General features: G+C 54.1%; 1 protein-coding gene across 1 annotated transcript; it reads left to right on the forward strand.

Annotated features, from left to right (window-relative positions):
* Positions 1-3898: 3898 nt before the first annotated feature.
* Positions 3899-17687, forward strand: RBP3 (retinol binding protein 3). Its single transcript, XM_014841499.3, has 4 exons — positions 3899-7789; positions 10004-10194; positions 13666-13808; positions 15357-17687. Exons 1-4 carry the CDS (start codon positions 4742-4744, stop codon positions 15791-15793), a joined length of 3819 nt encoding a protein of 1272 aa, XP_014696985.3. The 5' UTR covers positions 3899-4741; the 3' UTR covers positions 15794-17687.
* The last annotated feature ends 7207 nt before the right edge of the window (positions 17688-24894 follow it).

Consider the following 24894-nt stretch of genomic DNA (forward strand, 5'->3'; position numbering starts at 1 on the left):
TGTGGCTCTCTTTCTGTACTCTCCATTCTGCTGTGTTTATCTGTTGGTCTTTTCACCGTTACCTTTTCACCCATACTACGTCTTGGTTACTATAGCTTGTAGTACATCTTGAAACCATGTAGTGTGAGTCCTCCAACGTTAGAATGCCTAAAATTAAAGCGTGACCATACATACCAATTGTTGGCATTGGTGTGGAGGAATTGGAAGTCTCATGTGTTGCTGGTAGAAATTTAAATTTTGGAAAACAGATTGTTTCTTAAAACAAACATACATTCCTTTCCTAGTGAAGATAAAAACATATGTCCACACAGAGACTTATACTTAAATATTCACAGCAGCTTTATTTGTAATAGTTATGTACTGGAAGCAACCTGCAGGGCTATCAACACATGAGGGGATAACAGATTGTGGTATATCTAGGGAACAGACTACTTCTCAGCAATAAAACAAATAAACTAATGGTCCACTCAACAACATAAGTGAATCTCAAAATCATTATGCTGAGTAAGAAGAGACAGACAAAAAGCAGTGCACATGGTATAATTCCATTTATATAAAATTCTAGAAAATGCAAACAAATCTATAGTGATGGCAGCAAGTAGACCAGTGTTTGTCTGGAGATGGAGATGCAGGGGCCATTGGATAACAAAGGGGCACGAGCAAAACTTGAGGGTGAAGGAAATATGCATTATCTTGATTGTGGTGATAGTTTCAAGGGTGTATACACACATGTCAAAACTCACCAAACCGTACGCTTCAAATACAGGAAGTTTATTGTATGTAAATTATACATAGAGCTGTAAAAAATATACATTTATCATATAATTTAAAAGTTACTGGAAAATACAATAAAGAAAAAAATCAAATAAAGAGTGCACATGCTCTTTGATTTCTTCTTCAGAAATAAGAAGCCCCAGTCCTTATGAACACGTGTTCGAGAACATTTATCACAATATTGTTTACAGAAGCAAAAACAGAAAGAACTCAAAATATCCCTCTCTAGGGGAATGGATCAGTAAATTATCGAGGACTATTACACAGACATTAAAAGGATGAACATTACGTATGCGTTTCAACTTGGAAAGCTGTTTCTGCCGTATGTTTAAATGAGTAAAACGAAATGCAAATTACTGTGTATACTATTATGAGGTGACAATAGATAGATGGATGGATGGATGGGCAACCATAGGTGGATGGACAGATTTATTTCCTACAGATGTGCTTCCACGTGTGAACACAGAGAAAGGTGAGGACAGCTACACGTTAAACTGTTATGATTGGCCAGATTAGACAGGCTCTGGTAAAAGATTGGTCATGCACTTATGAATTATTTAACTTGTGAAAATGAGTATGTTTCACTCTTATTTTAAAAAAATTAAAACGAAAAAGGATTAAAACAAATAAAGTCAAGATTCAACTTGCTTTGAAATGCATCCAAAAAATATGTGGGCTTGAGGGTTAGAGAGGGGGCCAGAGAGACAAAGCTGACATAACAAAGGGTAATAAAATGTCAGTGGTAGAATCTAGGTAGATGGGATGCGGATATTTGCTATACTACTTGAAAGTGTCCATAGTGACCATTGAGGGAAACGCTAACATAAAACAATAGATTAGATAGATGACAGATAGATAGATAGATGATAATTGGATGGATGGATGGATGGACTGATGAATGGGGGTGGATGGGTGGATGGATGGATAGGGATGGATGGATTGTTGGATGGTTGGATGGAAGGATGGATGGGTGGATGGATGGATGGATGGATGGATTGATGGATGGATGGATGGACGGTTGGATGGATGGATGGATGGACGGTTGGATGGATGGATGGATGGATGGATGGTTGGATGGAAGAATGGATGGGTGGGTGGATGGATGGATGGATGGATGGATGGATGGATGGATAGGGATGGATGGATGGTTGGGTGGATGCATAAATAGCCAAACAGACAAGCGAAGTGCAAAGAGTGAATCTATATTGTAAGAGGTGATTCACTCCTTCCTAGCTTGCCCAGGCTTCAGGCATGTTCCCTTTGACCATCCTAACAGCACACTTTTTATGCCATCATTCCCTTTTGAATCTGATGCTCTGGTCACTGTGTGGGGTGCTTTGGAGTAAGCACCAGGACTGGGTATTTCTCAGGTGTAAAGTCTCTCCAGACACACACAGAAGGTTTGGGACCTCAGAAGCACTCAGTACCGGAGGGTCCCAAAGACAACCCCAGCCTCTTGGAGTATCTCTTCCCAACCCCACAGGGGAGGTCCGATCATGGCTGCCACTCATCAACTCCTGCTGTGACCTCGGCTTCTTTATTATACTCGCTAATGCTCTTACAACAATACTGCAAGGCTCTTCTCCTCATCCCCGTTCCCTTTTGAGGAAGCCAAGGCACAGAGAAGTCATGTTGTCTAATCGAAGTCTCTACACTAGAAAGCAGGAGGGTTTGGGGTGGCTCCTAAACGCACATTCTTGACCCCTCGTGCCCATGTGCTTGTACAAGCGAGGGGAGGCAGGGACTTCTGACTCAGTCCCAACTCAGACTCAACCCCAAGATCGCAAAGGGACTCTGCAGCCCCCAGGGCCGACAGCTGGCAGGGGCCGGACGGGAAGATGTAGAGATCCTCCTGGATCCCACTCTGGGGCTTGCCCAGAGCATGCTCTCCTCTGCCGGCTGCCACCTGCTTACATTCCCCCTCACCTCCAGGTCCCCTGGAGAGTTTGGAGGACTCCCGGGACAGAATTTCCTCTCTCTGGCCTCAGGCCACACCCACAGGAGGACACCTCGCCTCCCCTTGCAGGCACGGCCTGACTCAGGCACCCTGTGACTTGAAGCAGACCTGGCTCTGAGACTTCCACACAAATCGCAGCCCAGCAACAGCTCCAGGCGTCCCGTTCAGAGACTGCACTTTAAGAAGGGTCTGGGAACAGCGCTTTCCCCAATAAGAGACTTCTTCCAGGTCTAGAGGCTCTGCCTGGGCTCCGTGACGACAGAACCGTGCCCTCAGAGGCCCGGGATGGTACGCTCTGAGTTGTGATGCCCCGAGGGGAGGCGGGGACTAAGGAGGCCTTATTATTATAATAAATCGGGCTCAGTTCATTGGCTGCAAACGGTGGAGTGATGCGACCATATGTCACTTGGGCATTAAACAAATCCTAATGAGCTAAAAATATGTTTGTTTTAGCTAATTGACCTCTTGGCCTTCATAAACCACTTGGTAAACATCCTCAGATAATCATTTCCAGAGAGCGGATTGTGGCTCTCGAGGGTGCTGAGAAAGCCCCCTTGTCCCCCAGACCACCTCCTCCGGCTGCCTGCTGAGGCACACGTGCGCTGGCCTGCTGCCCGCAGGGCCCAGGAAGTGTGCTGGGACAAGGGGGAGGCGAGAAGGGCCGAGCCAGGCGCTCGCCCAGCGCTCTTCCCTGGCTGCGCCACCGATAGCACTCCGAGCCCTAGTTGCTCTTCTGTTAATTGAGGGCAGTGCCCTCCCCCAGAGGGACCCCTAAAAGCAGAAGTTCTAGGTTCTAGGCTCGGTGGCAGGTATTTTTGGATATCTGTGGAGAGTCCGTCACAAGCAGGACCCATGTCTCTTCTAGGCTAAGGAGCAGGAGCTGGGAGCCCGAGAGTCAGCAGGTCACCCGGGACTGGCTCGTGAGCTCCCTGCAGGTGCGGGGGTGATCTGGATACCTGTGAAATCTGGGACCCCAGAGAGACAAGTCCTGCGGCTTGGTTCTCCCTGCAAGCAGTGGGCCGCGGGCTGAGCCCCCACCAGCGGGGGTCTTCTTTAGCTGGAAGAACGGACGCCTGTTAGATCTCAGAGCTAACTTCATCTGACGTGGGGTCACGGGTCCCACGGTGTCTGGAAGGCGGATGACCCTCCCACTCACCACACCCGTGTTGAGGTCCAGACATCTCATCCCACTGTTTGAAAGATGTCGAGGGGGCCACTCGGGTTTCCTGGAGGCATTAGCAGGACTAGGAGTAAACTTCAAGCTCTGACGTGGACGGCGGCCTTAGACTCAAGTTGTGTGTGGCCTGAGCTGACTGTGGCCCCACAGGCTTCTTCTCGCTGCCCCCACAGCTCCCTGCCTAAGATGGTGGGCTTCAGTTGGCTACTGAACTCTCCTTCTTTAGCCGTAAACCAGAGATAATATCGAACATGGAGAACTCATCAGCCATCAAGTGCCTTCTCCTTGCCTGACCCTGTGAGGTGTTTTATACATATTTTCTCACTTAATCGACACAATCAGTAAGACACTTCTGCAAGGACACAGAGTAGAGAGTGGCAGAACCAGGCCTCCACGTTCCACCTAATTCCAGAGTCCTGGATCCCACAGTGTGGTAGGGCAATGCTATTGATGTGCGGTTAATGACTCTACTTTGCGAGGCTCTGGTGAGGACTGTCAGCTCATAAAGCATGGAGCACAGTGCCTGGCACGTGGCAGGGGCTCCCAGGACACGACAGTTATTCACCTTATCATACACAGAGGTGGCACAGTGAGAGGAGGTCCAACACACCTTCTGGGTCAAACCACCTCAGCCCCTTCTCCCCAGTCCCCGGGGCTGATGTGCTTGCATTAGACAGGATTAAAGGCTTACCGGAGCTGGAAGCCGCACCCCAACTCCCCAGACCTTCTGTCCGCCGGCTGAGAAGGACAGGAAAGACAACAGCCGTGCAGTGCAGAGCTGTGAAGAGTTTAGGGAGCGTCTGCACAGGAGCCAGTCCTCCTTCTGGATCCCCATGATGAGAGAATGGGCCCTGATCTTGTCCATGCTGCTCTGTGGCCTGGCTGGCCCCACGCACCTGTTCCAGCCGAGCCTGGTGCTGGACATGGCCAAGGTCCTCCTGGACAACTACTGTTTCCCAGAGAACCTGATGGGGATGCAGGAAGCCATTGAGCAGGCCATCAAGAGCCAAGAGATCCTGGCCATCTCAGACCCACAGACACTGGCCCAAGTGCTGACAGCCGGGGTGCAAAACTCCCTGAACGACCCTAGGCTGGTCATCTCCTATGAGCCCAGCATGCTTGAGGCTCCCAAGAAAGCCCCGGCACTCACCAACCTCACACAAGAGGAGCTGCTTGCTCGGCTGCAGGAGGGCATCCGCTATGACATTCTGGAGGGCGACGTGGGCTACTTGCGAGTGGACGACATCCCAGGCCAGGAGGTGGTGAGCAAGCTGGGGGGCTTCCTGGTGGACAATGTCTGGAGGAAGCTCATGGGCACCTCTGCCTTGGTGCTGGACCTCCGGCACTGCACTGGGGGCCACGTTTCCGGCATCCCCTATATCATCTCCTACCTGCACCCAGGAAACACGGTCCTGCACGTGGACACCATCTACGACCGCCCCTCCAATACGACCACTGAGATCTGGACCCTGCCCGAGGTCCTGGGAGAGAGGTACAGTGCCGACAGGGATGTGGTGGTCCTCACCAGTGGCCACACCGGGGGCGTGGCCGAGGACATTGCTTACATCCTCAAACAGATGCGCAGGGCCATCGTGGTGGGCGAGCGGACCGTGGGAGGTGCCCTGGACCTCCAGAAGCTGAGGATAGGCCAGTCCGACTTCTTCCTCACCGTGCCTGTGTCCAGGTCCCTGGGGCCCCTGGGCGGGGGCAGCCAAACATGGGAGGGCAGTGGAGTTCTGCCCTGTGTGGGGACCCCGGCCGAGCAGGCCCTAGAGAAAGCCCTGGCCATCCTCACACTGCGCCGTGCCCTGCCAGGAGTCATCCAGCGCCTGAAGGAGGCCCTACAGGACTACTACACGCTGGTGGACCGCGTGCCTGCCCTGCTGCACCACCTGGCCAGCATGGACTTCTCCTCAGTGGTCTCTGAGGACGATCTGGTCGCTAAGCTCAACGCTGGCCTGCAGGCTGTCTCCGAGGACCCCAGGCTCCTGGTGTGGGTCGTCAGGTCCAAAGAGACCCCTCCCGGGCTGGAGGCTGGAGCTGATGCCCCCCCAGAGATAGCCCCCGCAGTGCCCGTGGATGAGGCTGCCCTGCAGGCCCTGGTGGATGCCGTGTTCCAGGTGTCCGTGCTGCCGGGGAACGTGGGCTACCTGCGCTTCGACAGCTTTGCCGACGCCTCCGTGCTGGGGCCGCTGGGCCCGTACATCGTGCGCCAGGTGTGGGAGCCGCTGCAGGACACGGAGCACCTCATCCTGGACCTGCGCCAGAACCCCGGGGGGCCATCCTCCGCCGTGCCCCTCCTGCTCTCCTACTTCCAGGGCCCTGAGCCCGGCCCCGTGCGCCTCTTCACCACCTACGACCGTCGCACCAACGTCACACAGGAGCACTTCAGCCGCACGGACCTGCTGGGCCAGCGCTACAGCACCCAGCGAGGGGTGTACCTGCTCACCAGCCACCGCACTGCCACCGCCGCCGAAGAGCTGGCCTTCCTCATGCAGTCGCTGGGCTGGGCCACGCTGGTGGGTGAGATCACCGCCGGCAGCCTGCTGCACACCTGCACGGTGCCCCTGCTGGAGACGCCCGAGGGCGGCCTGGCCCTCACGGTGCCCGTGCTCACCTTCATCGACAACCACGGCGAATGCTGGCTGGGAGGTGGCGTGGTGCCCGACGCCATCGTGCTGGCCGAGGAGGCCCTGGACAGAGCCCAGGAGGTGCTGGAGTTCCACCGCAACCTGGGGGCCCTGGTGGAGGGCACAGGACATCTCCTGGAGGCCCACTACGCCCGACCAGAGGTGGTCGGGCAGACTGGCGCCCTGCTGCAAGCCAAGCTGGCTCAGGGGGCCTACCGCACAGCGGTGGACCTGGAGTCGCTGGCCTCCCAGCTCACGGCCGACCTGCAGGAGATGTCTGGAGACCACCGGCTGCTGGTGTTCCACAGCCCGGGCGAGCTCGCGGCCGAAGAGGCGCCCCCACCCCCTCCCGCTGTCCCCTCCCCAGAGGAACTCTCCTATCTCATTGAGGCTCTGTTCAAGACCGAGGTGCTTCCCGGCCAGCTGGGCTACCTGCGTTTCGATGCCATGGCCGAGCTGGAGACGGTGAGGGCCATCGGGCCACAGCTGGTGCAGCTGGTGTGGCAAAGGCTGGTGGACACGGCCGCGCTGATCATCGACCTGCGCTACAACCCCGGCAGCTACTCCACAGCGGTGCCGCTGCTCTGCTCCTACTTCTTTGAGGCCGAGCCCCACCAGCACCTCTACTCCGTCTTTGATAGGGCCACCTCAAGGGTCACGGAGGTGTGGACCGTGCGCCAAGTGGCAGGCCAGCGTTACGGCTCCCACAAGGACCTCTACATCCTGATGAGCCACACCAGTGGATCTGCGGCCGAGGCTTTTGCTCACACCATGCAGGACCTGCAGAGGGCCACTGTCATCGGGGAGCCCACGGCTGGAGGGGCACTCTCCGTGGGCATCTACCAGGTGGGCAGCAGCCCCTTGTATGCCTCCATGCCCACACAGATGGCCCTGAGCGCCACCACAGGCGAGGCCTGGGACCTGGCTGGAGTGGAGCCCGACATCACAGTGCCCATGAGCGAGGCCCTCTCCACAGCCCGGGACATAGTGGCCCTGCGCGCCAAGGTGCCCACCGTGCTGCAGACGGCCGGGAAGCTGGTGGCCGATAACTATGCCTCCCCCGAGCTGGGGGCCAAGGTGGCTGCCAAACTGAGCCGCATGCAGAGCCGCTATGCCAGGGTGACCTCCGAAGGCGCCCTAGCCGAGATGCTGGAGGCCGACCTGCAGATGCTCTCCGGGGACCCACACCTGAAGACGGCCCACATCCCCGAGGATGCCAAGGACCGAATTCCTGGGATTGTGCCCATGCAGGTGAGAATCACAGGGGGCTCGGCCCGCACGGTGCCAGGAATGAGTTGGCCAGTTGTCCTCACGCCCCGGGCTCTGTGCATGGTGCGGGACAAAGGCTTCTAGACTTGCTTTTGTGTTTAAGTTGTCACCCATCCCATCTTTTCCCATCAACTCCCTATGCCCGTGGGGTCCCTGAGCACCTCTGTAGAACCCTGGCACCCACAGGAACTCAGTCGGAGAAGCCCTGGTGCAGAAGGCGCTTCTCTCTTGGCTGGGTGGGAGGCAGGGACTCGCTGGGCCTCTCCTTATCAGTGTTGGGGTCAATAGGTCGCGTGAAGTCACCTCGATTTTGTCCTCTGGAAACGTGCAGCATGTGTTCACGCTCACCACTCTCCTGCCTCAGGGCTTTGCAGTTCTTGTGAACGAGTGGGAGGGTGGGAGACGGGGAGGCAGGCGGGGGGCCCTGGGCTCACAGTTGCCTGGCAGCTGGAGCGTGGAGCCTGGACACAGACCCTGGAATGGTCAGGGGGGCCGGGGCCCAGCCCAGAAAGCCAGAGTGGTGAGCCTTCCTCGCTAGGCACCGGCTGCCTGCTCGTCTCCTCCCACAACGCGAAGCACTACACCCAAAGCACTGGGTGGGGGTGCGGCCTGATCCAGGGGGTGGCTGGACCGGCGATTCTAAACGAGGCTCTTGTGATGAAATATTTGAAACCAGCACTGCAGTTCTGGGCAACACTGAAAAGGTGCATCAAGGCTGAGGGTCTTGCTGCTGGGTGGATGACGGACAGAGTCTGCAGACTGGGGCCACGGTCAGCCTCAGGGTCCACCCAGGTTCCCGTAGGAGGAGAGCTCCATCCAAAGCAGCATTTACAACACCTCTCCACACCGTCCACCATCTGTGACTCACCGCACAGTCACGGTGAGCAGGCAGGCCCCAGCTGTCTTGGGTGCCTTAAAAGCGGGTCCCGAGACAAAGAGCTTCGGGGCAGGCCATTTGGGTGGGAGGTGGCGCTGAAGCCCAGAGAGGGGGCAGGGAAAGTGGGAAAAGGAGGAAAAGCTGACAAGTGGGTGCATGACTGAGGCCGTTGCCTCTGAAGGTTCCAACGGGCCCCTGACAAGTGTGAGGAATGCCCCCCAACAGCGCCAGTCCTCGATGGCTTGAGGGTCCCCCCCAGAGACATGAACTCTCGAACTCAGAGGCAGCTTGAAGCAGGTTCTGAAGCAGAGAGTAGAAAGACACAGGGCTGTGCTGGAGGCCTGGCCCTGTCTGCAGGGGTCCAGCTGCAGCTGAAATCAGACAAGGGCTGAGGGCACCAAAAGCATCTACTGCACAATGGTTATCCCATTTTACAAAAAGGGGAACTGAGGCCTGGAAGGGTGCAGACAAGTGTGACCTGTGGCCAAAGAGCTTGAGACTGAGGGTGGAGCAGGGCCTGGAGACCAGGTGTCCCTGTCAACAGTGGGGTCCCTGCCAGCTCCTTGCTCTCAGCCCCGCTCACAGAGCCTGCCGCCCTCCAGCAGCCTTGGAGAGAGTAGCAGAGGCCCAGGCATGCTGGGGGAACCTTGGAAGTGCCATCCCTGTACTAGGCTCGTGAGGTCCCCAGATTCTAAACCAACGGCTCACTCCTTTCCAGCGTAGTCAGAGCTCACAGTTTGGTGCGACATGTAGATTCAGATTCTGATTTCACCACTTACTGGCTGTGTGGCTTTGGGCAAGTTACTTAATCACTCTGTGCTTCTGTTTCCTCATTGAAAAGAAGGGATAATGGTGTCTCCTCCACAAGTTGGCCGTGGGGGTGAAGAAAAGGACTACAATGTGTTCAGCACAAGACCAGGCCCCTGGTAAAGACTCAGGGGCGCAGGAATGTCTTCCCTCCCTGCCCAGGGAGGATGCTCAGGGACGTCAAGAAGTGTCTGGTGAAGTCGGGGGAGTCAAAGTGGAGACCATGGGCCTTTCAGCTCCGGACACCAGGGCGTGGGGTGGGCACATATGAGCACTCTCTGTGGTGAGGCTGCTGACCACACGTAGGTTCACATCCCAGGCCAGCCAACCGGGTAACTTCCTAGACACCATTGGAAAAGGCCCTGGCACCTCCCGCCTCCTTCAGAAATGTTCGTTCCCTTCCCATACCCTCAATATTTCTCACGACACGAAGGAAATCCTAGGTGCCCACTTTCCCACGCTCTCAGCTCCACTCCTCTCCTGATGCTGGGTTGCACCTCTCGATCTTTCAGATTCCCTCCCCTGAGGCCTTCGAAGACCTGATCAAGTTCTCCTTCCACACGAATGTGCTTGAAGACAACATCGGCTACTTGCGATTCGACATGTTCGCAGACAATGAGCTGCTCACTCAGGTCTCCGAGCTGCTGGTGGAGCACGTCTGGAAGAAGATTGTGCACACGGACGCCATGATTGTCGACATGAGGTCAGTGGGCCAGGGGCCAGCGGTTCCAAGCCGGCCAGGCCAGCTGATGGAGAACAGTCAAAGCTACGGGCCTAGGAGGGAAGAGAAAGGACTTGAGACACAGGACGGGAGCTGAGAGGGGCTAGGTGACCTGGCCATCAGGGCTCTGGCCCTAGCCCAGAGGTTCTGGCGTAATTGGCCAGGTTGGGCCCCAGCACCTGTAGATTCTTTTCAGCTCCTCATATGATCCCAATGTGCATTCCAGGCTGAGAATCACTGAGCTAATTCGGTGGTCCCCAAACTTGCCTGGTCATAGGACTCAGTGGAGAGGGAGGGGAAGGGAAACCTTAAAAACACAGATTCCAGGGCTCCACCCCAGCCCCACTGAGTCCAAAGCTCCAGGCACGAGGCCCAGTGATCCGTCTATTTAACAGGCAGGCCCAGGGAGTTCTGATGATCAGGCACGTGTGAGACAGCAAGGCCTCCACCTGTGGCTGTGCCTCTCATCATACAAAACCCGCCCATGCCCACCCTGGTCACAAGAACCAGAAAGCCGGAGTCCCAGAGAGAATTTGCGAATTAGCCACTGTTGTTGTAAAAAGAACTCTTTGCATCACAAAATGAGAGTCAGAGGGATGCTCTCAGCTAGCCTCCGCCCTTCTGCCTCTGTAAAGGTGTGTGTCAGCTTCTAGAGTGAGTTTCCCTCGGGAAAAGTAGAAGAATGCCCTTGGGCAGTGGCCGGGCCCAGGCCTCCCGTGACTCCCAGGTCCATGAGAGAACTTGCCCTGGGCATCCTTCACCACACAAGGAGTAGCATGCTGCTCCCCTGGGATGTGGATGCTTCCTTCCCCACTGACCCCCGGCTGCCAGAGAGACGTGGCTAAGATTGGCCAAGAGGGCGTGTCCAGTCCAGCTCTGGTCTATGGCCTGCAACATTCCCGTGGTTCTTAGTGGTCCCTAGGTGGCTCTGGATCCCAGAGGCTGGCTTTCCTCCCTGGGAGATGAAACGTCTCCCAGGGCTCCAGGGTGTGTGCCCAGAACACGAGCTTGGGGGTTCCTGTGGTACCTCTCGTCATTTTGCTCTTCAAATGCTCTATCGAACATCCAAACGACTGTCATGCTAAGTCCCTCTCTGCTTACCTGTGCCATCCATATTTTTTAAAGAGGAAGAGGCCCAGCCTACAGGTGTGCTTTGCTTTAAGATCCTTCCTGCCCAAGGTTTGGAGGTTCAGAGGCTGAGGTCATGGGCCCTGAACCCAGCAGGGCCATCCTAGACCATCAACCAGAAAAAGCTCCTAACACACAGCCAGCCCGGCACTCCTCATTTCCCAGATGAGGAGACAGAGGCCCAGGGAGGTCCCACCACAGGGCAAATCCAAATGGCCTGGGACGGGCATAGGCTCTCTCATCCTCAACACGGTTCCATAGCTCTGAGCATGCCACTGCTTTACCAACAAAGTTCCTGTGATATTCTAAATTCTTTGTTGTCATTTCAACAATCTTCACAGCATCTTCTTCAAGAGTAGATCCCATTTCAAGAGGCCACTTTCATGCACATCCATGAGAAGCAACTCCTCATCCATTAAAGTTTTATCATCAGATGGCAGCACCTCAGTCACGTCTTCAGGCTCCACTTCTAATTCTAGTTCTCTTGCTATTTCCACCCCATCTGCAGTTACTGAAGTCTTGAAGCCCTTGAAATCATCCAGGAGGGTTATTTTGACCTCTTCCCATGAATCATGAGTGTTCTTAATGGCATCTAGAATGGTGAATCCTTTCTAGAGGTTTTCAATTGACTTTGCCCAGATCCATCAGAGGACTCACTATCTATGGCAGCTATAGCCTTACAAAACGTATTTCTTAAATCATAAGACTTGAAAGTCAAATTTACTCCTTGATCCATGGGCTGCAGAGTGGATGTTGTTTTAGCGGGCATGAAAACAACGTTAATCTCGTACATCTCCATCAGAGCTCCTCGGCGACCAGGTGGGTTGTCGATGAGCAGTAATATTTGGAAAGGAGTCTTTTTTCTGAGCAGTAGGTCTCAACAGTGGGCTTCAAATATTCAGTAAACCATGTTGTGGACAGATGTGCTGTCATCCAGGCTTTGTGGTTCCATTTATAGAGCACAGGCAGAGTAGATTTAGTGTAATTCTTAAGGGCCCTAGGATTCTCAGAATGGTAAGTGAGCGTTGGCTTCAACTGAAAGTCACCAGCTGCATCAGCCCCTCATGAGAGAGTCAGCCTGTCCTTTGAAGTTTGAAGCCAGGCACTGACTTCTCCTCTCTAGCTGTGAAAGTCCTAGATGGCATCATCCGATACAACGCTGTTTCATCTGCGTTGGAAGTCTGTTGTTCAGTGCAGCCCCTTCATTACCATCTCAGCTGGAGCTTCTGGAGAACTTGCCGCAGCCTCTGCATCAGCATCTGCTGCTTCACCTGCACTTTTATGCTGTGGAGATGCTGCTTTCCTTAAACCGCATGAGCCGACCTCTGCTGGCTTCAGGCTTTTCTTCTGCAACTTCCTCCCCTCTCTCAGCCTTCACAGAATTGAGGAGAGTGAGGGCCTGGCTCGGGATTAGGCTTTGGCTTAAGGGAATGTGGTGGCTGGTTTGATCGTCAGTCCAGACCACTACAACTGTCTCCCTATCAGCAATGAGGCTGTTTTGTTTTCTTCTCATTCGTGTGTTCACTGGAGTGGCACTTTTAATTTCCTTCAAGAACTTCTCCCTTGCATTCACACTTGGCTAACTGTTTGGCATAAGAGGCCCAGCTTTCGGCCTGTCTCAGCTCTCGACACGCCTCCCTCACTGAACTCCATTGCTTCTAGCTTTTGATTTAAATTGAGAGACGTTGACTCTTCCATTCTCTTGAACACTTAGAGGCCATTGGAGGTTATTAATTGGCCTAGTTGCACTATTGTCGTGTCTCAGGAGAGGGAGAGAGACGGAGGAACAGCCAGTCGGGAGAACAGTCAGAACACACACATTTGTCATTTAAGTTCGCCGTCTTACATGGGCACAATTCATAGCACCCAAAACAATTACCATAGAAACATTACAGATCCCCATGACAATATAATAACAATGAAAAAGTTTGAAATATTGCCAGAATTACCAAAATGTGACGCAGTGACACAAAGTGAGCAGATACTGTTGGAAAAATGGTGCTGATAGACTTGCTCAACAAAGGGTTGCCACAAACCTTCAATTTGTCAAAAATGCAATATCTGTGAAGGGCGATAAAGCAAAGCACAATGGAACAAGGCGTGCCTGTATTTTCTAAATGAATTTGACCACAAAGTCTCTCGTTCTCAAGAGTTTTGTACTCTGGGAAATGCTGACCAAGGCATTAAATAGGAGGAGGAAGGGGCCCCCGACGCAGACTGCCTGGAACTGGAACCCTCGACAGGGGAAAGAGCCAGGGCTCCCGGGGGGACCAAGGGCCTCACTGGGAGCTCAGCCCCTCGGTGGCCTCCATCTCCTTCCCTCAGGTTCAACATCGGTGGCCCCACCTCCTCCATCTCCGCCCTGTGTTCCTTCTTCTATGACGAAGGCCCTCCGATTCTGCTGGACAAAATCTACAGCCGGCCCAACGACTCCATCAGTGAGCTCTGGACCCACTCTCAGCTCACAGGTGCGTGGAGAAAGCTGCTACTTCCTGTTCTCATTCTAGAAGCTTCTGGAAAATAGGGAACGATAGCTAAGGTTCGGGTAAAAGTAACAGTAAATGGAATATCAAACCCGTCTCCTATGCTGTGCCCTTTGTACACAAGATCTTTAATCCCCCCCAGACTCATACCGTTATGCTCATTTTCTAGAGGAGAAAAATGAGTCTCAACTGGGTTGAATATCTTGTCTAAGGTCACTCAGCTACTAAAACCAAAATGAAAGTGCCAAAATTTGAACACTGGTTTGTCTAAAACCAAAAGGTCCCCCATTCTCACCATTACAACCATCAGCCTTCAAGGTGAATGCAGAACAAGAAGGGTCCCCCTGTCCATCACCAAACCCCATGGGGTTCCCCGTATTCATCTTCCCTGAGCTCTTTGCAGCAGCTGCACACACTTGCCTGAAGGAATTTCAGGACTCTGAGGGGTCCCCCATTACCTGCCCTGGGCCCAGAGCCATGCAAGCCCCTTGCTCCGTGGAGCCACGCATGACTCTCCCAGCCCCGTCCCGGGTGGTCAGCCTCATACCATCTCCCATGCCTGGTTCGGCAAACTAAGGAAGCTGTGATCCCACCCAACAAAAGGGGGGCTGGAAGACCAAGGAGGGGGTACCTATGACCAGAAAAGCACCCACAGTTTCCATTTGTATACCTCCTTATCACACAAGGATTCGGGGGGACCATCCAGGACACACATTCAATAATATTGCAAAATGCAAATAAAAATCAGAACCAGGAGAGTTCTGAATTCAAACAAAAATTCAAGACCAGGAGTTAAAAACAAACTCAGATCTGCAGATCATGGGGTGCTGGAAAGGCAACATCCAATATGGGAGCCACATGCCACACATGGCCATAAAAATTGTGACGTGTGAAGTGTAAAGTGCACACTATACTTTGAAGACTTTGTATGAGAAAAAAGAATGTAAAATATCTCATTAATAATTTCATGTGATGACATTTTGAGATGAACATATTTTGGCTATCTCCAGTTAAATGAGGCATTATTAAAGTCCATTTCATCTGTTTCTTTTTACTTGCTTAATGTGGCTACTTGGAAACTTGAAATGACATCTGTGGCTCACATTCTGGCTCATGTTGTATTTCTATGGGGCGTCTCTGTCCTTGAGTGTAGTTGTCAAGCCACAAATTTGGCTCCTCCGAGGGTCCAAAGTGAAAAGAGAATAGGGTCAGTTTAGGCATTCTAATTATTCGTAAAGAGGAAGCACGCCCTTTACTCAGGAAAGTCAAGCTTTTTCCCATTACTTGGCGATAAAAGAGCGTGCATCAGGGAGCTCTCAAGCACATGCATGCTGGGCATTGGGCACACATTCATATCCCCGTCTTACAGATGCAGAAACTGGGGCTCACAGAAGGGGAGTGACTTGCAGGTGGACACAAGGACGCAGAACTAAATCTCAGCCCTTCTCTCGGAGGGTACAGACAGCATGGAGAAGGCAGGTGCCCCCGGGTCATGCCTTGACTCCCTACGCTGAAGGGCCTTCTGTCTTGCAGGTGAACGCTACGGCTCCAAGAAGAATGTGGTCATTCTGACCAGCAGCGTGACGGCTGGCGCTGCAGAGGAATTTACCTACATCATGAAGAGGCTGGGGCGGGCAGTGGTCGTCGGGGAGGTAACCAGCGGGGGCTGCCAGCCGCCGCAAACCTATCACGTGGATGACACCGACCTCTACCTCACCATCCCCACGGCCCGCTCAGTGGGGGTTGCAGATGGCAGCTCCTGGGAAGGGGTGGGCGTGGTGCCCCACGTGGCTGTCCCCGCTGAAGCCGCCCTCACCAGAGCCAAGGAGATGCTCCAGCACACTCTGCTGAGGGCGAGGCGGAGCCCAGGCCTGCAGGGATGCCGGGATGACCTCTTTCAGCAGAGCCCCGGGGTGGGCGGGACCTCTGGGCCATACCCCAAGGGCATTCCAGCATGTGGTCCTGCCTGAGGCCCCCGAGGGGCAGCAAAGGGCCCTGCTGAGCTCTGATTAGCCTCATCCATCAGTCTCTTCACCACTGCCAGTATCCTCTCTGGACACCTAAGGATAGCAGCTGGCCCCCTTCAAAGGCCACCCCTCCATTGTAGTTATCTTGGGGAGCGGAAGTCCGGATCTGCCCACACCCATGCTTCTTAATGGCCAACCCCTTTTCCTCATGCTGTCAACTAGAGCACCTCTGTCCCATAGAGTCACAAAGTGAGCCACAGATGCCAGGCACACGTGTCACTTGACATTTTCCAGCAGCCACACTTAAGAAAAGTAAAAAGGAACAGGTGAAGTTAATTTTAATAGTATAATTCGCTTAACCCACTAGATTCACAGCAGTCTCATTTCAACACATACTCAACTTAAAAATTATTACGAATGAGGTGTTACTGCCCTAAGTCTTTGGAATCTGACGTGTGGGCTGCACTTAGCGCACATGCCCATTCTTGTGCACCACATGTTTATTGCTCAGGGCCACTGGAAGCTGGTGGCTCCCGTGTGGGACAGCACAGGCCCAGAGGTGACGCACGTCCACTCTCCCGGCACACTGGCCCCACCTCACCCTCCCTGCACCTGCGTCTTTCCTGTTATAGCACCTCTCCCCCTCTGCCCTGGGATCATTTCTGTCCCCACCCTGCTGCATAACCCTCAGGGGCAGGAGTCGTCGTATTTGTCCTCGTCTCCTGCTGCCGGCCACGCAGCACGGCACCTGGTGCCCAGGCGAAGGACGCGCAATGAACACACGTGAATATGGGGCACCAAGTCTGCGTTTTCCTCCAGCTTCTCTCCAAGCTCTCCAGCTCCGGCCACAGACCCTAAAGTGAGGTCTCCTGCCACACAGCATCCTGCCATGAGGAAGGGAGAGCAGCCCCGGGCGGCGGTATGCGTGCCTGCCCTATTTGTCCAAGTGCAGCCTCTCACTGTGCTGCCTCTGGTCACCATGCCCTTTCCTAACAGGGTGAGGAGCTGGCAGCATACAGACCCCAAGACCTCCTCCAGAGCTGAGCAAACCCCAGGAGGAGACAAGGAGACCAGGGGTGAAGAAGGCCCCTGGCTGGTGCCCTGGGAGCCACACAAGCCTGCTCTGCTGGAGTCACTAGGACCCAAAAGTGAGAGACCTCTAGGGCCCTGCCCCAAGTCACGGTGGGGGTGAGGCCAGGAGGGTGGAGGGAACCTCAGCCGCTGCCAGTGCTCTGGGAGCCCCAGGCTCTACGATGTCCGAGCGAGGATGAAGTATTGGTGCCGTCTGGCCTTGCTGTCCGGTGAGTCCAGGCTGCAGCTGTCACAGGCAGCTTCCCCCATGGCACCCGGCTGACTTCACCACACAGCCCTACTTCACCACCCCCCTCCCCAGACCCCAGAGAGCTCTGGGATCTGGGCACGCCTCTGGGCCACCACCAACACCGGGGGCGGGGAGGTTTCTCCACTGGAAAAGCTTGAACCCGCCCTGTTTAAAGAGGAGCACCCCAGCCAAAGGCAAGATTTCACTCAAGTTCCTTCTCCTGATAAAGTCAAGGAAGACTCAGTGCAGGATTGAATTTTAGTAGCAGCCTGTGCACTGTGGTCTCACCTTTTTCTTTACTATGTCTGTTAATGTCCAGGCAAATGTGCGACCCCTCTCCGTGCTTACATTCTAGGAGCTCTCTCTCCTCCCTCCCCGCTCTCTCTCATACATGTGCACGAGCACACGCACACGGCTTTCTAATGATCCCCTAAATCAAACAATGGTTCCTTCTAGGTGGCAGAATCAGGGGGGATATTTTAGCTTTCTTCATTCTTTTCCTTTTTTCTGAAATCCCTAAAATGAGCATACATCATTATCTTCAAAGGCAGCAGTCATTATTCGAAAAATAAAGTAAACCAGATAAAATAAATTGTATAAGTGAGTCACTAACCATTCCTTAGCGGTCAGCAGTGGTTGTTTAATTTTTTTCGGGGGTTTTCCTTTCACAGAATTTGGGTCCCCTTGATGTGCACCACTGGGGTGATTGACAGTTTCTCCCGGGGCAGGTGCTGGGCGAGGTGCCGTAGGGTTCGCAGATGGCAAAGATCTTGGCGGGTCTTCAATAGCGGAAGGGGCGGCACAGCCCTTAGGCTGGGGGACCTGCACGGCTGTCTCTTCAGAGCTTCACAGCACGTGGACAACCGTTACTATCATCTCTGCAGGAGTCAGCTGAGACTGAGAGAACCTCAACAATTCACCGGGGTCACATACCTAGCACAGCGGACAGTCGTCCTCCTTTAGGCCACCCAGCATTCGCACCCCTCTGGACATTCAGGGAATCACTCCACGTATGAATCTGTGGGCAGCAGACGAAGAAGCAGTGAGGTGGCTGGGAGCCCAGGTTCTGGCTTCAGCACACAGGGTGGGAAGGGCTGTCCAGCCACTTCTCAGCTGTGTGACTCTGAGCAATTTACTTCACCTCTCTGGGCCTCAGCTTCCTTATCTGTACAATAGGACAGGTGATAGCACCTTTGAGGCTATGAAGATTAAATGAGTTAATCCAGTGCCCAGCCAATGGCAGCTGTCCTCATTTCCCCACTAAAAGCTAGACCTCAGGAAACCCACTTTCCCAGCTCCCTGACAGTGGGGTACAGGCACATGGTCTTGCCTGGACCAATCAGAGGCTTCTCTGCAGGATGTTTTTTCTGGAGGAAGTGACCCAAGGGAGCCGGACAGTAGACTGGCCAGTGCCCAGTGTACAAGGCAGCACGGCCATGCCTGCCATCAGCAGGGGCGGGAGCAGCAGCGCCCCCAAGAGGTGTTTCCCCGGCCCAACCGTGGTTGAGGTCCTGTCCAGTAGCTCCTTGTCCCGCCCACTGCCCAGCCTGGGCCCCTAGCCTACCCGTACACACAGTAGGCAGCCCAGGCTCCGCTCAAGACACCCCTTTCTGCTCCAATCAGTCGCAGGCTTGTTTTCTTACAACGAATTGCACTGTCTCGGGCAGCTGGGGAGGGAGCAGACGAGATCTGAACCCACATGTGTCTGGCTCCAAGGCGCCCGCTGTTTCCACCACATCATGAATAGGTCCTGGGCCTGGTCTTAGAAGAGGCACAGAGGTGAGCAGGCCAAGGGAAAGGGTCAAGCTTCCTGACCTCAGCCTTCTTGCACTGTCACCTGCTTGGAGACTGAAGACTGGAGAAAAAAGAAGAAAAACAAAATCCCTCTAGGCAGAGCCAGGGGACCCACAGCTGCCCAGCAGCTTCTGCTCCGATGGACTGCAGGCCCCTCAAACTCTCGGTGCCCCGGAATGAGCTTATCACCCCCGCCCTCCCCAGGGCTGCCTGGCCACCGCCATTCCTGCCCCCAGGTCCCCATCTCGTACAGAGTCACCCCTCCCTCCAGAAATCAGGCCAGAGATCTGAAAGCCACTCCCGACTCCCTCTGCTCTGTCCCCCCGCCCCTCCACCCTGTGCCCACATCATCGGGACTCAGGATGAGTGACCTGAGTTAACAGCACTCTGCTCTGGGCCCCACTGCCAGCTTCTCTCCCTCGTCTTGGGCTTCTGGCTCCATGCCTGAATCCCCACCACAGTCTCCTGCCCCATCTGTGCCCCTGCCACAGCCAGGGCCATTGCTCTGCCACAGAACCTTCTCACGTCTCCCCCTGCTTGAGGACCCTTCAAGGCGCCCCCCGCCCTGCAGGGAGAGGGGCTGGGCCAGGCTGTCATCACCCAACCGCCAGGGTACCCCTGGCCTGTGGACACCTGGACCCCAACCTCGACAAAGGGCCTGTGGTGTGTTAGGTTGTCCACGCTTCCTAATGCCCCCTTCTCACTGGCAAACCCTGCTTGCTCCCCAGGACCTGCTCAGATGGCACCCAGTCAGATGAAGCCCCCTGACCTCTCTCTCTGCATCTCCTCAGTCCCCGGGGCACCCCCACCACAGTGTCTGTCTTTCTCTGCACCATCAGTCTCCCCCTGTTCTGTAGGGAAGGGAACTCGCCCTGCTCTCTGCTCTTCCAGCCCCAAACAGGCCTGTCCCCTGGAGAGGAAAGTCAGCAGGCCGTGAATGAATGAATGGGGCCCCTCTCCACTGAAAGGGCATTGTTATGTGATGCCCAAGGCGTCTTATTTCTCTGCCCCTCCTGGAGCTGTGGTGGGGAGGGAGGTCCGTCAGGAGTGAGCAGGGAGGGCTGAGGGCAGCCCCTTTGACTTGCACCCATGGGTGCCGGCAGGCCCACACGACTCCAGCCGGGCTGTGTGGTAACAATGTGAGTGACAAATGGATTATCAAGGACCTGAAGAGGACTCGAAGCCGGCTTTCTGGCGCAGGACAGGACCAGCGGATGAACCCTATGGTTCATCAAACCTGGACCACACTCCAGGTAGGCAGGCATAGGGTCATTACGGGGAGAAAGCAACACAGTGGCATCCTGGGCCCATCTCCTCCTCCTGCCTCCGCCCCAGGGGGCATCGAGAGGGTGGCAGGCCAGCCATGGGCAAGCCGTGGAGGCAGAGGAGACCCGGGGTACCAGATGTGAGCGGCAGAGGGTCAGGAGGGGGCACAGTGGATACCTCTGCTTCCTGACAAGGGGCTGGCAGCACAGGGCCACGGTGGCCAGGGTCCAGGGAGGTGGCTCTGGGTGCTGGGGGCCCATGTTCAGGTGTGCTGTGGCAGGACTAAGCCACTCCTCCACCAGACTCTATGTAGTTAGGAGAGAGAAAAAAATGGTGACCTTCACCCTCGAGATCCCTGCTGAAGACTGGGCCCAAACCCCCAGGGCAGCAGAGTCCAGCCCCACAGCAGTGAGATGCTCCATCCAGAAAGGAGTGTGAGGGGGCCCTGGAAGACCTCGTGGCTCCTCTCTAAGGCTGGGCTGGAGCAGGAGAGAACCCCACCTCTTCTCCCGACTCTCTCACCCTTTTGCCTCCCGCGTCCCGGGTCCCGGTTCCTGCCCACACAGCCCCTTGCCACGTCTGTGTGTCAGCTGGGGCCCTGGCTATGCTACACAGTTTCAGGGCAAGGAGAGGCCGCGGTTCACAAAGGACAACGATGCAGCCCCAACACGCTCCTGGGCAGGGAAGCCTGTCTCCCTCGTGCCCACAGAGGGCGCCATCTCACACCTCCTGGTCCTTATAGAGTTAGCGGCTGCCCCGCCTGAGGACTTCCCTGCTGCCTTATTAACCAGGGCGCAGGCATGGAACACAGCTTCCTAGTCCAAGCAGTTTAGAATAGCAGGTGACAGAGGCCGCTGGCTTCCTGTCTCCGGGAAAACACAAGACAGCCGGGAAGAAGTCGAATTTAAAGACCCCCAACCCTCCTCCCAGCATGCACTGCCTCCACCCCACCCCCCCTTCAAAACTGGTTTCCAAAAATTCTTCTCTCTGAGGAAGTGGCACAAATCAAAACACATCCGGAAATGAGTTATTTTTTAAATAAAAGATTTATTCTTTGGGAGTTATATCTTGCTGTATAATCTTTAGACCTCCTCGTGACTTCTACTACAAAAAGGAGAAAATAAGTTATGCAAATAGCCAGGGCGTGGGAATCCTTTCTCTGCAGAGAAGTGGCCTGCAGGGGAGACCAGCTGCCTCCAGGGGGCACCAGCGCCTTCCAAGGAAAGGAAGGACGCAAAATTCCCTTGGGACAACTCCGACCGACTTTCACTCCTAAAGATAGTTCTCTTCCTGTCCCCAGAGGAATGGGGGTGGATGGGTGAAGTCAGCAGAGCCAGGCCCAGCACCCAGGCCCCTCAAAGCCTGGGAGCATATAGAGTTAGGGGTCTCCAGCTGGGGGATCTTGCCCCTCCCCATCACCACCACTGACTAGCTTTCTTGAGTCCATGCCATTTTGGCCGTCAGTGTTTAAAAGACAACAGGATCCGTTGACCTCTAATTCACATACGGTTCTGATTCTGGCCTTTCTTGAGGGCTGTGTTCAGCCTGGCGCTGAGGAGCCTTCACCCAGAGCCATTGAGCTCCAGGTGTCAGGACCGCCCCTCTTCACTCTCCCCGCCCCCCAAACTCAGTGGGCTTCACTCACGTCATTAACCTAATTAGATGGGCATTTGAGCAGGATCCATGGTCTAAGATTCAGGAATTGACTAGAAGTTGAAGTCCAGGATCCCAGCCTTGTCAAGGTTTTACTTCTCTCCGGATAAAAACAGAGAGAAAAGCAGATCTTGGTTAAAATTGAGCAGTAAAATGAATCTGAATTCAGAATCTCTTATTTTAGTACATCTTGGGGACTTTTATAACTCTTAATGGACTGGCTGCTGGGAGATAATTTATCAAGATATAATTAGCCGTTTTTCCAGCCGCCCTGAGTATTTTCCCCTCTGTAGCCCAAAAAGTCAGCCAAGCCTTTCTGTTCATTGACTCAGTGGCTTCTGTGTAACATGCCTAGTGACAGCATTGCCAGAAAACCTCCAAGACCCAAGACTCCGGGAGAGGTGGAAGAGAGGAGACAGAGCCATGGGAGTGCAGAGGCAGACACCGCACGGCCTGGGGAGACCTCACGAGGCTAAGAGAAGATACCTTCTTAGGTGGGGGTGTCGGGGGGCTTTCTGTGACCTTGAGACACAGGAGAGGAATTGAAAAAGACAGATGGCACATCCTGCCAGAATCACAGGATCGGGGTGCAGAGCAGATGAAATGATATAGAGAGAACTTGAGGAATGTGGCACTTCTCACCTAGAATTGTAGAGTAAAATGCATACCCGCTGATGGGATGTTTTGTGACAACATCACCCGTCAACTCTTAACTGGTCCAGAAGGTGGAAGAGAGCGCTAGGGCAAAGTCAGATTAGAAGTGACGACTCTCAAGTAGATACAGGAGGGCAGAGGAGACAGGATCTGACTGCCAAGGGGACTTTGGGAACCCAGCCTGGTGACAAGCAGGAACTGCCATGTTAATAAACTCCAAGCCATCACCTCCGTAACTCATCTGTGAGTTTGTTACCTTAAATGGCTGCAAAGCAACTTGCATCTACATCCATCTTTACCAAAATGAACTCCATCTTAAAAAGCTGAGTTAGAGGAAGAGGTCTCATTGTGCTTCTTCAATAACTTTAATTTAAATGTTTTCCAAATGTCTCCCTTGCTTGTGAATGGAATGGTCACTGTTAGTAATAATTCCATTTGAGGCCATAGTGGAGGTTCCTCGAAGAGTGTGGGCGGGCCAGGAGAGACACACAGGGCTAGACGTCTCAGGGGTCCTCACCTTAACCAGCTCATCAGTGGACCTCCACGCTCCCTGCTATAAAGGGAGGGGATGGACCGGAAATCTGCAGTCCCTCTCAATTCTAAATTACTATCGCATCTTGGTATAATGCATTTTGCCTTTCAAAATAATTTCACAGAAATGATGGACCAATCCAATAAGCCAGAGGAGGATAGCTGTGCACACCATTCGACAGGTGCAAAACTCATGTGAGAACCTGATTCAAGACTCGTCAGGGGTGAGGCCGGAACCAGGCATCTCCTTCGTTCCTGCAACAAGTGTCTGCTGAAGAGCTGCTACGTGTCTACATTGTTCCAGCTGCTGGGGATGCAGCAGTGAACAAAACAGCCAAAATCCCGCATGGGGCTTACAGACTAGTGATAGGAGACACCATAAACAGGATAAATCAGTAAAGTATATAGAATGCAAAACAGTGAAAAGAGCTAAAGCAAGAAGAGTGATAGGAAATGGGGGGGGGGCAGGGTGCAAGTGGAAATTTCAGACAATGCCTTGGCCCCAGTCCCAGTTTCTGAACCATCCACGAAGCCACGTCACCATGCCCTCCTGAGCAGGCAGGCTGGGAAGGATGTGAGCTCAGAGTTGGGCGGTCCTGGGGTCTTATTCTTGTGTTCTGCCCCTGAACCCATGGTGTTAGGAAACTCAGTTAACCTCTTGGAGCTTAGTTTCTTCTGCAGTAAAATGGGAATTAAGCATCTACCTCGTGGGCATGCTGGGCAGATGAAATGATGTAATGGATGTCAGTGCAGTGTGGAGCCTGAGGTTCAAAGCCCTGGAGGGATGCCTATGGGCAACACTGCTGGCTCCTTCCAGATGCAGAGGAAAATGGCTTAGGGGGTCATCTCCTCTCCTCCAGCCCAAGCCTCCCACTGCAGCCAGAGGCCACCTCAAAGTGCCACTCAGAGCCGACCCTCTCTGCCCTGGTCCAAACTCCTCTCCTTCGAGGCCTTCCTATGTCTTTATTTCAGAGGCGCCCCCCCGCCCAACTGCTCCTCACGCTGGCTTTGCCCACCCTAGCATGTCTACAGGGACCACCCTTTCTCCCCAGCCACTGCTCTCCCTGTCTGAATCACCAGCGCCCACTGGACTTTGAGGCTCAGCTCATGCCCTTCCCCCCTACCCACAGGTCTGATTTAGGCAGCCCCCCACATCCAGCACCCCAGCAGAGACCTCTGTTTAGCCTCTGTCACACTGCACTCTAATCATCTCACACCCTAAGGATCATGGGTGAATTCACTGCTCCCCCACCCAGGGTCTGGCACAGAGCCTGGCACAGCATGGGTGCCCAGGGAAGCCAGTAAATGAGTAGATGGTTGGCTGTGGGTGGAGAATGGATGGTGTGTGGGTGGGAGGTGAGGGAGGATGAGAAAGAGGGACAGAGGGGTTGGGCGGGCCAGGCAGGTCATGCTGCTGCCTCGGACAAGGTGGGCTCCATGGAGATGGAGAGAAGAGGCAGAGTCTAGGGGCTTTGGATGGCTAGCTGGCCTCTGTGTGAGACCCCCACTAGCTCCTCCCTAATCACAAGCCTGAGCTCCGTGACAGAGGCCCCAGTGGAGGGTTGGAAACTGGAGGTCAAATGAACAGATCCTGACAGTGAAGTGGAAACCAGTCAAAGGAACTGCACTGACTCAAAAGAACTCCCAACGAGTGGCTTCCACACAACATGGCCTGTGCCACATCAGAGCTCCTGACCTGAGGTCTGCATTATTAGGAACAAGGACAAATGTGGGTAAACAGGATAGTTACTGAAAGAAACTCCACAGACAAGAGATAAGAAATGGCATCCAGAACTACCCCAGTCCTCATGATGTTTTCAGCATTGAGTTTCTGCATATGCTAACTTCCTGAAAGCTAAGGGGAGTGTGTGTGTGTGTGTGTGTG

This window comes from Equus asinus, chromosome 2 (genome assembly GCF_041296235.1).
Source record: "Equus asinus isolate D_3611 breed Donkey chromosome 2, EquAss-T2T_v2, whole genome shotgun sequence".
In the NCBI taxonomy this organism is placed as follows: Eukaryota; Metazoa; Chordata; class Mammalia; order Perissodactyla; family Equidae; genus Equus; species Equus asinus.